This window comes from Mastigoproctus giganteus, chromosome 8, assembly GCF_048544385.1.
Source record: "Mastigoproctus giganteus isolate SK-2022 chromosome 8, ASM4854438v1, whole genome shotgun sequence".
Classification (NCBI taxonomy): domain Eukaryota; kingdom Metazoa; phylum Arthropoda; class Arachnida; order Uropygi; family Thelyphonidae; genus Mastigoproctus; species Mastigoproctus giganteus.
In genome coordinates this window covers 11,680,822-11,696,258 of record NC_143582.1, presented here as the reverse complement: position 1 = coordinate 11,696,258, position 15,437 = coordinate 11,680,822, and the positions used below count along the sequence as shown (strand labels likewise).

At 36.4% G+C, this 15,437-nt stretch overlaps 1 protein-coding gene across 1 annotated transcript in view; it reads left to right on the top strand.

The window, feature by feature from the left end:
* Positions 1-15,437, top strand: part of ArgRS-m (arginyl-tRNA synthetase, mitochondrial) — a 121,223-nt gene that overhangs the window by 354 nt on the left and 105,432 nt on the right. The window contains exon 2 of the mRNA XM_090379473.1: positions 7,377-7,465. Coding sequence (XP_090235599.1) covers positions 7,377-7,465 — 89 coding nt within the window. The remainder of the gene's footprint in view (positions 1-7,376; positions 7,466-15,437) is intronic.

Below are 15,437 nucleotides of genomic sequence, written 5' to 3'. Positions count from 1 at the left end.
CAGTGAAGAAGTGGACAAACTTTTGGAGCGAATATATCGGTGAAATTGGAAGGGTTTTTTTTTTTTTTTTTTTGGCTGATGCTGCAAGCTTGCTTTCTTGCATTATATGCCTCTGCTAATGTTTGTTATCATACACTGGTGTTCAAAACTTAAGGACCAACACTATTTCTAAAGGTTACAACCAAAATCTTTATTTAAGGTACTCTTTACTGATGAGAGTAGATTCAGTCTCAGCAACGATTCTGGAAGTCAGCTAATCTGGCGAGAGGTTGGCACACAATATCACCCTGCAAACATTACTGAAAGGGATCGATATGGCAGTCGAGGTGTTCTCGTCTGGGGAGGCATTATCTTGGACAGACATACACAACTCTAGATACTGGAAGGCAGTACTGTAACCACTGCATGCCACTGTACTGAGGTAATCCTTCCGAGGTGCCATTGGCCCCAAGTTTGTGTTTATGGATGATAATGCCACATCCCATCCCATTGCATTGCAGCTCTTGATATGCTTTTGGAAAGTGAGGACATCATTCGTATGGATTGGCCTGCCCATTCCACTGATCTAAATCCCATTAAACACATATGGGAGACGCCTAGCAGCACATCCACACCCACCAGAAAATGTTCACCAGCTGAAGATGGTGCTGACAGAGGAATGGACAATGTTACCACATGAACTTATCAACAACATTGTTCTAAGTTTGGACAGGCAGTCCAAAGCCTGCATCCACATTGGGGGTGGTATTATCTCCCACTGAGGACCACTTCTTCCCTTTGTTCCATCTTTGGCAGTGATGCATCTGTATCATGGCAGCCAGTGCTATGTTGCACTTTTTGAATAAAGTCCCTCTGTACCATTTTTTTTCCGATGTTGTGTCGGTGTTGTTTCCTTCATCATTTCTGTACCTCACCAGGCTCCTTTGGTATGCTTTTCCCATATCCAGGCCACTCCCATGAGAAGCTACAGGTGAAAACCTGACTGGTCCTTAAATTTTGCACACCAGTGTTGTAGTAAATATGACATATCCGATATTCTTCCTAATGAGGTAGAACAGGCATTGAAGAAAATGAAGAATCAGAAAGCCCCAGGGGAAGATGAAGTTACTGAAGATTTGTTAAAATTGGGAGGAAGAGACATAACACAAAAACTAGCAAGGTTCTTCACAAAATGCATTAGAAAAGGTGTGATGCCTAAGCAGTGGAATAATGCACTCATAGTTTTGCTGCATAAGAATGGAAGAGAAGTTGAGAACAACACAGCGAAGAATGGAACGAATTATATTGGGAATCAGACTGTTAGATAAGAAGAGAAAACATGGATTAGGCAGCCAACTCAAGTAAAGGGCTTTTCATATGACAAAGAAATACTGTGAAGGACTTTTTCTTTCATATAGGTAACTAGGTGGTCTCAGACAGTTTTTAATTCTATGCAGTGGGATCAACTGATGATGTTACTAACAGCATATTGTAACTGGGAATCATTCTTGGAAGTAATTGCAGAAGCTACTAGGTTTTTCATACAACAAAGAAATACTGTTCAGTCTAAGACCTAAATGGAAGTTAGATGAACTGACGAGATTTGTGGCAGAGAATCAAAATGCATGGGATGCATATATACAGTATTATCAAGTAGTACAGATGACTATGGTGGATATAAACTAGTCTGTAATTAAGCACAAAAGAGGTTAGGCAGCTAAGGCATATTACGAGAGGTCTCTGGCAAAGAAAAACTGTAAAGACTTTACTTAATTAACAGTGAAAGGAAGGGGCTGAACCATTGGTTCACTTGATGTCCATGGTTTAACTGTTGATGATGATCCTGCTCAGTTTGCTGACAAACTGACTAGGTATTTTGCATCTACATTCACACATGAGAAATTCTTTAGAGAAGGGGAGGCTAGAAGTTTATCAAACTTTAATATGGAACTAAATGATTTTGTGATTGATGAAAGGAAAGTGGACGAGAAACTGTTGAAGCTAAATATAAAAAAGGTGTCGGGGATGGATGGGATCTATCCACTTATATTAATGGAGACAGCAAAGGAAGTAAGCAAGCCCTTAGCCATAATTATGAGAGTATCTTTGAATTCAGCAATGGTGCCTATAGACTGGAGACATGTGAATGTTTCACTAGTTCACAAAGGAGGGATCAGTAGGTGATATGAGTAATTACAGACCTGTTGGGTTGACTTCTGTTCCAGGGAAATAACAGAGTTACTGGGTAAAGAAGTAATGCAGGACCATGTAGCCAGAATGCAGTTATACCGCAGTCACAGCATGAATTTGTTAAGGGAAGATCTTGTCTGACCAATCCAATTATGATATAAAAATAATTTTGATTTCATATACTTGAATTTCAGGAAAGCTTTTGATAGCACATAAAAGACTGCTCTATAAGTTGGAGCAGTGTGACATTTATGGCAAGTTACTTCTATGGATAAAGGGATGGTTGAGTGGATGAAGACAGAGAATTGTTATTAATGGACTAATATTATTAGTGGAAAATTCCCCAGTGTTCGGTGCTGGGCCCATTGTTGTGTTCTGTATTTATTACTGATATTGATGAAGGTATATTACGCTTAATGTCTAAGTCTGCAGATAATACAAAGGTTGGTATAGTGGGTAATAACAGTAATCAAGGTAAGTTACTGCAACAAGATCTTGAAAAATTAGGCAGATAGGCTGAGAAATAGCAGTTAAAGTTTAACATTGACAAGTCCAAGGTACTGCATATAAGTAGCAGTAATCTCAGATTAACAAATTGTGTGGTACTGAACTCAGTTTAGCAGAAAATAAAAGACTTGGGAGTAATTATGCAATATCCTGAAAGTAAAAACCTGGAGCTTTCGAGAGCATCAGCTCTCTTCTTCAACAGTAATATGACTTTCTGCAACATCTCCTTAAATTTTTGGGAGAAGCAGCATCAAATCTCCCCGGAGGATGCTATTATTTTGGATCGTGCACACAGATACTGGGAGTGTAAATGGCTCGAGGGCTTACGGATTGGTTCCTCCAGTAAGAATACCATGAATAGAGATAGAGGCATGCGTATTCATCCTATTTTTGAAACATTTGTATTAAGTTCGGATGAACGATTTTCTTTGCCATGTACCTGAGACATTTCCGCTTCCGGTTCTGACCATGTGCCAATTGAACCACGTGGAGAAACACGTGTGGAGGTACCGTGAACCTGCTATTTAAGGAGATGTTGCAGAAAGTCATATTACTGTTGAAGAAGAGAGCTAATGCTCTCGAAAGCTCCAGGTTTTTAGCGCTTTTAATTTTATATTTTAGCTTATTTTATTGTAAACGATCTTTTATTATAGTTTTTAGTATTCCGCAATATACAATCATTAGTTTGTTTTATATTATATTTTTATACTATTTGTAAAAATTTTAGTTACAGTAAATTTGTTCAATGGTCGGTGTATGAGTTTATTTCCTAGATATAGTAATTATGCAGTTAGATATGAAGTTGTCTGAGCAGTGTAGCCAGGCTTCCAGGACAGCTCATGGGCTTTTGTCAGTGATATATAGGAATTTTGCCAGCAAGCATAAGGAGGTGATTATCTTGTTGTATAAGGCAATTGTTAGTCATATCTTGAGTACTGCATACAGATAAGTAGCTTCACTTTAGGAAGGATGCAGATCTGCTGGAATGGGTTTAGAGAAGGGTAGTGAGATTGATGAAGGGAACAAAAGGGTGATCTTACCGAGAAAGCTTTAGTTTTGCAAATTGCTGCATCTGGAGACAGGACACCTACAAGGTGATCTGATTCATTTGTTTAAGGCTTTTAAGATTGAGCAAGCTCAGTGCTAATTGGATTCTTTTTCTTGTTCATACTACACATGGGAGAGAATATAAATTCAAATTGAGGAAGGATGGTTGCAAGTTAGATATCTGCAAATTTGCCTTCAGCCAGTGAGTTGTCGATTGTTGAAAAAATTTTCATCTGTTGTTTTGGAAGTGGGTGTGGGTATTTCAAATAAATTTGGAAGAATTAGACAAATTTATTGGCATGAATGGACAGGTTATGTGGGATTTTTTTTTGTCCAATACTTCATAAGCTTGCTTTCTTGTATCATTTTCCAGTAGTAATACTAATACTGAAATAGTCTGGAAAGAATTGAAGTCATCTTTACATGCCATATCAGAATGATGTATATTTATTAAACCATTTCCAAAATTTTTAAACCTAAGTAATCATTTCTTTTTTGCAGTTTTTAGCCCCAACATGATGTAAAGATATGATATATCTTTCATATTCACATAACCCCCAATTTACTTTGCTAAAATTTGTATCATTCACATTTCCTTTTCTTGCCATTGATCCACGGAGGAATAGGATATATCATGTGTACACTTTGCATAAAAATCTGATTTTGACAACGATATAACAGACTCATACTCTCTCTGGCAAATAAAAAATAATGAGGGGTCAAAATAATTATAAAAATTATAAAGATCCCTTACTGTGTGAAGTTGAGAGTAAGATATACAAAATTCTTGTCAATACTGACCTCAGTGTCTGCAAGAATTTTACATGTAATTACTGGTAACCCTCGTATAACATGGAAGTTTGGTTCCTATAAAATCTCATGTAATGTGAAACCATGTTATACGGGACTAAAAATGAGTACAAAAAGAGGGTTACATTCCAAAAGCTAACAAAAATATACCTTTTTTTTTATAACTATTGGAAACTTAATTTTTATACTAGTAATAACTTAATATATTTTAACTTTATTTTTATAGTAGTAATAACTTAATATTTTAACTTTATTTTTATAATAGTAGTAACTTAAATAGTAATGACTGAACAAACATCTTACCTTACAAACTGTGATACTTAATGTCAGATAATGTACATTCATTTAATTTTTCTTCCTCTTCATCACTGCTAAGCACAATCTGTTCTGCAGCATCTAGATTTCTTGTACCTTTTGCTCCCTGTCACAATCTGCATGCTTTGAAGTTGCAATTTTTTATGGTCTCAAGCACAAGTTCAACAGCACAAACCTAACCCAGGGATCTCCCAACAAAATACAGTGGAAGTATTTTGGAAGTAATTGTAGACTTAATGGACCCCCGCTTTAAAGATATAAAGCACAAATTTAACTTTATTACCTTACTAATTAACAAAGTTAAATGATATGTGAAATTTGGAAGGATATTTTCCAGTTAACAAAATAAAAATGAATTTACGCTTATGTACTAGCTTTTAATTAATACGTACTATAATATGTATATACTAACTAATTGATTTTCACTGACTTTTTTTTTTTTCTTTTGGTTGTAAAATTTAAAACAGTAAAATGATAAGCAATTAATAACAAAGAACAGGGTGCGCACAAGTTGCAACAAACACGATACGCACAAGTGAGATATGGAGTAATGAGTCTCTGAAAATTTATTTATGTTTTTTATGATTGAATGGAAACACATTTCACCATAATAACATGAAACCCACAGAATTCCAGCTATCAGTACTATAGCAAATGCAAGAAGATCAAGTTTACTACCTGTTTATAATTGATTACACTAACAGAAAGGACCAATAAACCAGAAACTGCAAATTGTTTTTATTGTTTTATGGTAGTGACCTCCAGAAATGTGCTTTAGAAAAATACCATGAAGGCGATAACAACAACTAGCGAGTCAACAGCAGGGATTCACAAAAAGGAATGGAAATGTTGAAAATTACATCTAACATAATAGCAGGGTTTTCCCAGCATAAAAGCTCAAAAATACCATGTTATGCACGATTTCCCACAATTCTCTAACCGTGTTAGAGCAAAACCATATTATATAAGTACTGTGCGAGGATTGCTGCGATTCTCAAACTGTGTTAGAGCAAAACTGTGTTGTAGAAGTACCATGTTATACGGGGATTGCCTGTACAAGGACTAATGCAGAGCCATTGGAAATAAAAAATCTGTGTTCAATGACCACTTTCTAATCATGACAAAGTTAGTCCCATAACATCATTTGAAATTATATTCTGTATTGTTAATTTATTAGAGAATGTTAGGATACCAGTCTTGAAAGACATCCCTCTACAAAAATATCCTCCGAGATCCCTCCCAATCATCTGGTGGGTTACAAGCTAGTGATTGAAATATAGTAATTAAATTAAACAAAAATTATTAAAAAATAACAAAACAGTCATTAGCCAACCCACGGATAGTCTCCAAGACACTCCGTGGGTTGGCTAATGACTGTTTTGTTATTTTTTAATAATTTTTGTTTAATTTAATTACTATATTTCAATCACTAGCTTGTAACCCACCAGATGATTGGGAGGGATCTCGGAGGATATTTTTGTAGAGGGATGTCTTTCAAGACTGGTATCCTAACATTCTCTAATAAATTAACAATACAGAATATAATTTCAAATGATGTTATGGGACTAACTTTGTCATGATTAGAAAGTGGTCATTGAACACAGATTTTCTACTTCTTACAAAAGGGGGTGGGTTGTAAGAAGTAGAAGGTTGCTTGCATGCTATTGTAGCCTGTTTCATATGCTAACTCCAATGTCATTTCCATTTTCAGTGCCACTTGCATACAGCTATCTTCTGATTAATTTATAAAAATGCTGTGTATAATATGATATTAATATTATATGGAAAACAAATTTTCTGCTTATAAGCGAAGAGGAGTTGTAGATTAAAAAAAAAAATAATATGAAGATCAAGTTATCTCTTCACCTTTTCTGTGGGATATTATTGTCATTTAGTAATTTTTAAGAGATGAAAATTATACCTTGTGATTTATGAAAATATAAAGTAAGCTATCAGCAAATGAAAGAAATTTATGTAGAAAAGAACTCTTCTGTTTTTTTTTTCTACATGAATGCTGTCATAAAGAAAACTTCCTACAATCTGGTCTAAACTATTTTAAGTTGGTGATAACAGATATGAGCTATAATATTCTTTTAAATAAATTGCAGTATACTTCTTTTGAAGAGTGCCATTTATGTGGCAACTCATTGATAATTACTGAAAGTTGACTACTATAGGGAATCTAAAACCATAAAATACTTTTCCCCCTTTTCTTAGGCTAAAAATGAAAAGGGTAAAACAGTACCACTATTTTAAACAAGTTCATGCATCTTGTATCTTTATAGTTTACTGTATACACAATGACCAACTGACTGTTCGATATCCAGATAATTGTCTACTTATTCCAATATAAGTAAAAGTTAATTCATATTTGGTTGTCAGACTTATTAATTGATGATTGATTTTGGTTATCTGATTAATGGTTAATTTCATTTTCTTGGGTTTTGTGTTATAATGCTTTAATTTTTTTTTTTTTTTTAAATTTTTGATAACCTAATTAAGTGAAATATTTTTTTTCTTTTTAATAGGTTTCTTCTGCAGCAAGGGCTTTTGCTCCAACATGGAGAATAAAAGAAGAATTACTACCTATGTTATTAAGGGTTAGATCCCCAAAAAGGTATGAGCAGCTTTACTTTTTAGTGTATATGTATATACAGTTAAAGCAATTATTTGTAAAACTAACAATAACAAATCAATAATGTTATTGATTTGTTAACTGTTTCTAGTAGAGAGAGAGAGAGTTCGGTGGATACCATAAACATCCAGTAATCCTGCTTAACTTGATGGTCAGGATCAATTATCATATAAAGTCTACACAGGAATGGGCTCTTGTAATATATCCTTAACAAAGTTAGAATTAGTTTTGCTGTATAAGAAAGGAGATAAATCAGAAATTGGAAATTATAGACCAATTAGCTTGTTATCCCACATCTACAAGTTGTTCACAAGGGTCATTACTAACAGATTAGAAAGAATGCTTGATGATAATCAACCAAAAGAGCAAGCTGGCTTGTTCACAAGGGTCATTACTAACAGATTAGAAAGAATACTTGATGAGAATCAACCGAAAGAGCAAACTGGCCTTAGGACAGGATTCTCAACTATGGATCACCTTCACGTAATATCACAGCTAATGGAGAAAGCAAATGAATATAAAACACCATTATGCCTGGCATTTGTGGATTATGAAAAGGCATTTGACTCCCTACAGCATAAGGCAATGTTTCGGGTACTGGAAAGACAAGGCATAGATACCCCATATATTATGATTTTGAAGAAAATATATGAGATTGCTACCTCCTTTATTAGACTAAACAAAGACAGTAGCAAACTTAAAATCCAGAAAGGAGTTCGACAAGGAGACACAATATCTCCGTAGCTGTTTACTGCTGCCCTTGAAGAAGCTGTCAGAAGATTAGACTGGTCGCAGAAAGGAGTCAATGTGAATGGAGAGTACCTAAACCATTTACGATTTGCAGATGACATTGTGGTCATAAGCCACGATCCCAAAGAATTAGAGGAAAATCTTAATCAGTTATGCACAGTTAGTAAGGATTTTGGACTAAAGATGAATATGGCTAAAACAAAAGTAATGATGAACAAGTATGCCACAGAAAGGGACATAATGATTGAAGGAGCAGTAATTGAAAAGGTGTAGTCATATACGTATCTGGGACAAGTTATTAGCTGTAATAATGATAAATGGCTGGAAGTCAAGAGAAGAATAAATTTTGGATGGATAGCATTCAGGAAATATAGTCACATGCTGAAGAGCAATATCCCAATTTGTCTGAAACGTAAAATAATGAACCAATGTATACTTCCCACCGTGACTTATGGAAGTGAAACTTGGGCACTCACCAAAAGAATGGAAGAGAAGCTGAGAACTACACAGTGAAGAATGGAACAAATTATATTGGGAATCAGACTGTTAGATAAGAAGAGAACCACATGGCTTAGGCAGAAAACTCAAGTAAAGGACATTCTTATCAAAACTAAAGAACTAAAATGGTCTTGGGCAGGACACATAGCTCGAAGACATGATGACAGATGGACTAAGAAAATAACAGAATGGTACCCAAGAGGAGCTAGAAGAAAACTTGGAAGACAACAATGGAGATGGACAGATGAAATTCATGAGTTTGTGGGTAGTAAATGGATGGCCATTGCACAAAACAGAAGGAACTGGTAAGTTGGTTGGAGAGGCCTTCAGAGTGTGGTGGATTGAAATTGATCCTGCAGTGGATTGAAAATGGCTGATGATGATCAAAATTAGAATACAGTGTCCTCTTCATTTATGAATATCTAATTTTATGAATAAACGTTTTTGACAACCTAAATTCGATTTATGAAGTTTTTGCTTAACTTCAGCATCTGCACAGTATGTTATTAGGTGATACATTGAATGCAGTGCAGCACAAAAGAGTTTTTTTTTTTTTTTTGTGCTGTACTGCATTTTTTTTTTGTAAAATTAGTGTTGCTGTATACTATGATAATTTTGTTCTTATTGGTATTATTATTATCCCTATGGTAAAAGGAAACCACAGGCTTTTGCTGCACTGGCCAAAAAAAAAAAAAATAGATAAGAAAATACAAATTATGTATTTCCCTCCTCACATAGTTAATTAACCAGTTGACCTTTGAATTTCTTCAAACTCTCAGCCTCAATTACCTATGTAGGCAACTTGTTCCAGTAATAAATAACTCATTAGCTAAAAGAAAACTTCCTACAATCTAGTCTAAACCTCGTTCCCTGTATTTTGAATTTATGTCCCCTAGTTCTGGAATTCTTTATAACAGTAAAAATTCTGCCTTCATTCATTTTACTAACCTCTCTCAGAGCCTTTTAAACCTCAGTTAGGTCCACACTAAGGGGATTGGTTGCCACACTCTGAAGCCCACATAATTGGGGTCTTTCCTTGTATAGTTGTCTTTTTGCAAATCTCAGTGTGTGAGTTAGTAGTAGTAGTGGCAAATGATGCAAGAAAGCAAGCTTATATAGCATCAGCCAAAAAAAAAGCTACACACTTTTCCCATCAATACCTGCCAAGAATTTGTCTAGTTCTTTCTTCAGTTTATTAAAACCATCCACTTCCACAACAACAGATGGAAGCCTGTTCCAGCAATCAATTACCCGCTGGCTGAAGTCAAACTTCCGCACATCTATCCTGCAACCATCCCCCTCAACTTAAATTTATGCCTGCTCGTGTGGGTGTAGTGTCAGCAAGTGGAAGAATGCCATTCAAATTCAATTTACTCAATCCATTCAAGGTTAAACATCTCAATCAAATCACCCTGCAGGTGCCTATTCTCCAGAAGCTGCAATTTGCAGAAGTAAAGCCTTTCTAGGAAAGTGCACCCTTTTTTTTTTCCCTTTACCAATCTGGTTGCCCTCCTCTGCACCACTTCCAGCAGATCTATATCCTTCTTAAAGTGGGGCCTCCAGACTTGTATACAGTACTCAAGATGCAACCTAACCGTGGCCTTATATAAAAGTATAATCACCTCCTTATCCCTGCTAGCAAAGTTTCTGTATATCATTGACAAAACCCCATGAGCTGTTCTGGCAGCATGTTTGCACTGCTCAGAGAATTTCATATCTCACTGCACAATTACCCCCAGGTCTTTTTCATTTTCCACTACCCTGAATGTAGTACCACACAGTTGATTAGTTACTCTGGGATTACTGCTACCCATATGTAGTAGTACCTTGCATTTGTCAATGTTAAACTTCAACTGCCATTTCTCAGCCCATTGACTCAATTTTCCTGGAACTTGTTGCAGTTGCTTACCCTGATTACTGTCGTTAAATACCCTGCCAACCTTTATATCATCTGCAAACTTTGACATTAAGTCTGATATACCTTTATCAATATCATTAATAAATATTGAAAACAACAATGGGCCCAGCACTGAACTCTGGGGGAAGCAGTAACTTGCTCTTAATGCCACATTGCTCCAGTTTATACACATTTATTTATGTGCAACAGTATCAAAAGCCCTCCTAAAATCTAAATATATGATATCAAAATTATTTTTTGCATCCAGTTGCTTGGTCTCTGCATCATAGTAACCTGTTAGACAAGACTGCCCATTAAAAAATCCATATTGCGACTGCAGTATAATTACATTTCTGTCCAGATGGTCCTGCATTACTTTTTTAACTAGTGAGTCCATTATTTTCCCTGGAACATATGTTAAGCGAACAGGTTGGTAATTATTCATGTTGCCTTTTGATCCCTCTTTATACATTTACATCTCCAGTACATAGGGACTGCCCCTTAATCCAAGGATGCTTTCATAATTATGGCTAAAGGCTTGCTTACCTTCTTTACTGCCTCTCTTAATATGTTTGGATAGATCCCATTTATCTCAGGTGCTTTTTTTATGTTCAGCTTCAACAATTCCTCTTCCACTTTCCTTTTAGTTATCACAAAGTCATTTAGCTCTACATCTGAGTTTGATAAACTTCTGGCATCCCCTACCTTAAAGAATTCCTCGTGTGTGAATGTAGATGCAAAATATGTATTCAATTTGTCAGCAACCTGAGCAGGTCATCAACAGTGACCCATTGACATCAAGTAGCTCAATGTGTTTCAATCCCTTCTCTTGTTAATGTAAGCATAAAAGTCTTTGCTGCTTTTTTTTACATTCTTTGCCAGAGACTTCTCATAATCTGCCTTAGCTTGCCTAACCTCTACCATAGGCTTCTGAATCATCTGATATGTTATATGCATCCTGTGCATTTTTCTTCATCTGCCACATGTCTCAATAGTTCATGTAACATCCATTTAGGTGAAAAGCCATTTAGAAATACTTCCCATTTAGAATTTGCTGTTAGTAACATTATCAGTTGGTCCCACTCCATGGAATTTAAAAACTCTCTGAGACCATTTAACATGCTGCTATAGAAAACAGTCATCCAAGAAGTCTACAAAAATCTTGCTACTGTGTGTGTGTGACCAACCCACAAATACCAGTCAACATCTGGAAAGTTACAATCCCCCATTATAAGACATTCTGATTTATTGGCTCACTCTTTCACTCTTTCTCTGTATAGTTGTTTGGTATACTCATCACAGTCATTAGGCCTATAACACACTCCTACTCTTAATTTTGTTTTCTCAGTGTTTATATCATACTAACTGACTCAATGTTACACTGGTCACACGTGTCAATTGGATGTGTACTGCCTTAGATTTAATATGCTTCTTAACTAAGAGCACAACCCCTCCACCCCTGTCTGTCATTTCTGTATACATTGTACTCCCTATATTCAAGTTCAGCATCACTTATTTCTGAGTGACACCATGTCTCTGCTATCCCTACAATGTCTGCATTTTGACTTAATTGGTACTTCAAATTCGCTAAGTTTATTCACAATGCTCCTGGTATTAGTGTACATGCCAGTATACATGCACATGTTCTTACTTTTAGTTACCCTTACACAGCCCATGTATTAATTTGTTCCATGATCAGGGCCTGAAATCCCTGACACCTTACTTTTCAGGCTGCTGAATTTTCCAATAGAAGCAGTGCAAGAATCATCTTCACCTCTGCCTGCAGCTCTGGTTAATCTGTTAGTATTGCCCCCCCCCCCTCAAAGCTAGCAGCTTTCCAATCCACCTATCACTGCCTCGATAGCATCAGCAAATATCCGTGCACCCCTTCTATTTAAGTGTATCCCATCCCTGTAGAAACAGGCTCTTTTGTTAACAAGCACAGACTACGCCAAGAAAAATTTTACCCTATGAGCCTTGCACATTCTCACCATGGCCAAATTGATTGACAAGGCTCTCATCATGTACTCCCTCCTTTTGTCTCTGGGCAGAATTGCAGACACTTTCAAATTCAGTCCTAATTCATGACTTTTTCCCAACAGTGCCTTGCAAGTCCTCTGACATATGTACTGCTCCTGGCAGATGTACCCTGGTCCTATTCCACCTATCCTTCTTGCACAATATATTTCCTGTTTCCCTGACAATAGAGTCACCGACAATAACCACCTCCTGTAGGACCAGCGCATTCTCTGGTGTTGAGTTGGACAGCTGAGAGCTTGATGGGCCTCCCATTTTAATTCCTTTGAGGGCATCTGCCCTACTCTTCAAACTCTCATAAACACCCATCAGAATTTTGAGTTGGTGCCCAATTTCTTCACACTCTGCACCGAACGCACAAAGACATCCCCTTGGCTGTATCATGTCCTCTTCCAGAAAGATCAGCGAACATTGAACAACTTGCACATTTTTTTAGGCCATGATTCCTAGAATTTCCCACTTCGGTTCTTCCCAAGCCCATTGTTTTGCTGCTCGAGTCTGGGGCAAAATTTCTGTTTAAATACAATTTAATTTATTCACAATGAAAATTAATCAATTTAATTGACAATACTACACTAAGCTAATAGATTCCTAAATGCAGCGATACATCTTACACTATCAAGTTTTGTTATACCTTATGCTATCAAGTTCAAGATATACGTTAGCTATACTGTTACAATTGCAGTTTTAAATTAGTTATATCCTTACTAAAAAAGTAAAATTTCTTAGCTAAAAACAAAATATATGCCTAACAAGTGATTAGAAACTTCAAGCTACTTATTTATGACAATTGAATCCTGCTGTTCCACAGCACTACTAGTTACGTGTTATGATATTTGCACCAAAACACCGACACAATAACAGTACAAATAGTAAGTATTAATTTACAAAATCAGTAGCTAAATTTAAAAATAAGCTAATGAACGTGAAGAAGATTATTAAACTATTTGACAAACACAATTTAATATGTTAATTAATCAAAAAGACAGTAAAAATTTACTATCTTTTTGCTCAAAATGCTCAAAATTCTTTGACCATTCACATGTACTTCCCATCTTTTGACCCTTTCAAGAAGCTCAATGTCTTTTTTCAGTCGAGGTCTCCATACTTAGACACAGTATTCCAAATGCGGTCTTACAACTGCCTTATACAGTGGGATTATAACCTCCCTATCTCTAAAGGATGTCGTGTGATATATCATTGCTAGGACATGTGCTTTCCTGGCTGCCTATTTGCACTCCTCAGAAAACTTTGTATCTGCCCATATTATAACTCCCAGATCCCTTTCTTCCTCTAGTGTATAAATTATTTTGGGATAAAATAACTAGTGTAGGTATCAACAAAAAAAGGGTTTGTCTGCACTTTTGTGAGAGAGAGGGCATGTAAATTCATGTAGTCACAAATAATATTAATAATTTAAACATTTATTCATACTGCCTTATCTGTTGTAGTGTGACATAGGATATCAGTTTACTGCACTTTGTTTTTACTATGATATAATCCTGTACTGTTTGTAGAAAATAATGTACAATGTGTGTGTTAAATGTGTTAAATAAATAATATGTCTTTTAAGGGCACAAAAGGTGATATAGTTGTACACGTTGGCACTAATAATATTAAGAGTAGGAGACCGGCAGAATTACTTAACAAGTACAGGTCACTGTTGAACAAAAGCCGAGAATTAGGGTTGAATTTGAAAGTGTCTGCAATTCTGCCCAGACACGATAGGAGGGAGTATATGATGAGAGCCTTGTCGATCAATTCGTCCCTGGAAAGATTGTGCAAGGCTCAAGGGGTAGAATTTTTTTCAGCCTGGACTGTACTTGTTAACAGGAGAGATTGCTTCTACAGGGATGGGATACACTTAAATAGAAAGGGTGCAAGAATATTTGCTGATGCTATCGAGGCAGTGTTAGGTGGGTTGGAAAACTGCTAGCTTGGGGGGAGACAAAGACCAATAGATTGACAGTAGCCACTGGCAGAGGTGAAAGAGATTCTTGCACTGCTTCTATTAGAATGAGCAGAAGCCTGAAAAACAAGATGCATGGTATTTCAGAGACTGCTGGGAGCCATTGCGGTACAAGTAAACACATGGGTTGTGTTAGGGTAGCTAAGAATAGAAACAGGTGCAGGTATACTTGCGTGTACACCAATGCTAGGGGTTTAGTAAATAAATTTGATGAATTTGAGGTATTGCTCAAAACATCAAAGGCAGATATTGTTGGGATATCAGAGACGTGGTGTCACACAGATATAAGGGATGCGGAACTGCAATTTGGGGAGTACAACGTCTACAGAAAGGATAGACAGGATAGGAAGGGGGGAGGTGTTATGCTATTAGTTAAGAAACACATAAAAACCAAGGAAGTGAAGCCAGTCGACATCGCTGGACAGTGCAGTGTGCAGTCAGTTTGGTGTGACATAAACATTGGGAGATCAAAATTGAGAGTAGGAGTGTGCTATAGGCCTAATGACTCTGATGAGTATAATAAGGAACTGTACAGGGAAATAGAGTGGGCCAGTAAATCAGAGTGTCTTATAATGGGAGATTTTAATTTCCCAGATATTGACTGGATTTTGGGGGCTGGTTACTCACACACTAGCAGGGCTTTTGTGGATTTATTGGATGATTGTTTTCTACATCAGCATGTTCGGGAGGCAACTAGAGGAAGTAATACTCTTGATTTGATTATCAGCAGTGATTCTTCATGCATTAAGAATCTGCAGATAAATGAACCACTAGGTGGCAGTGATCACAGTGTGCTGAAGTGG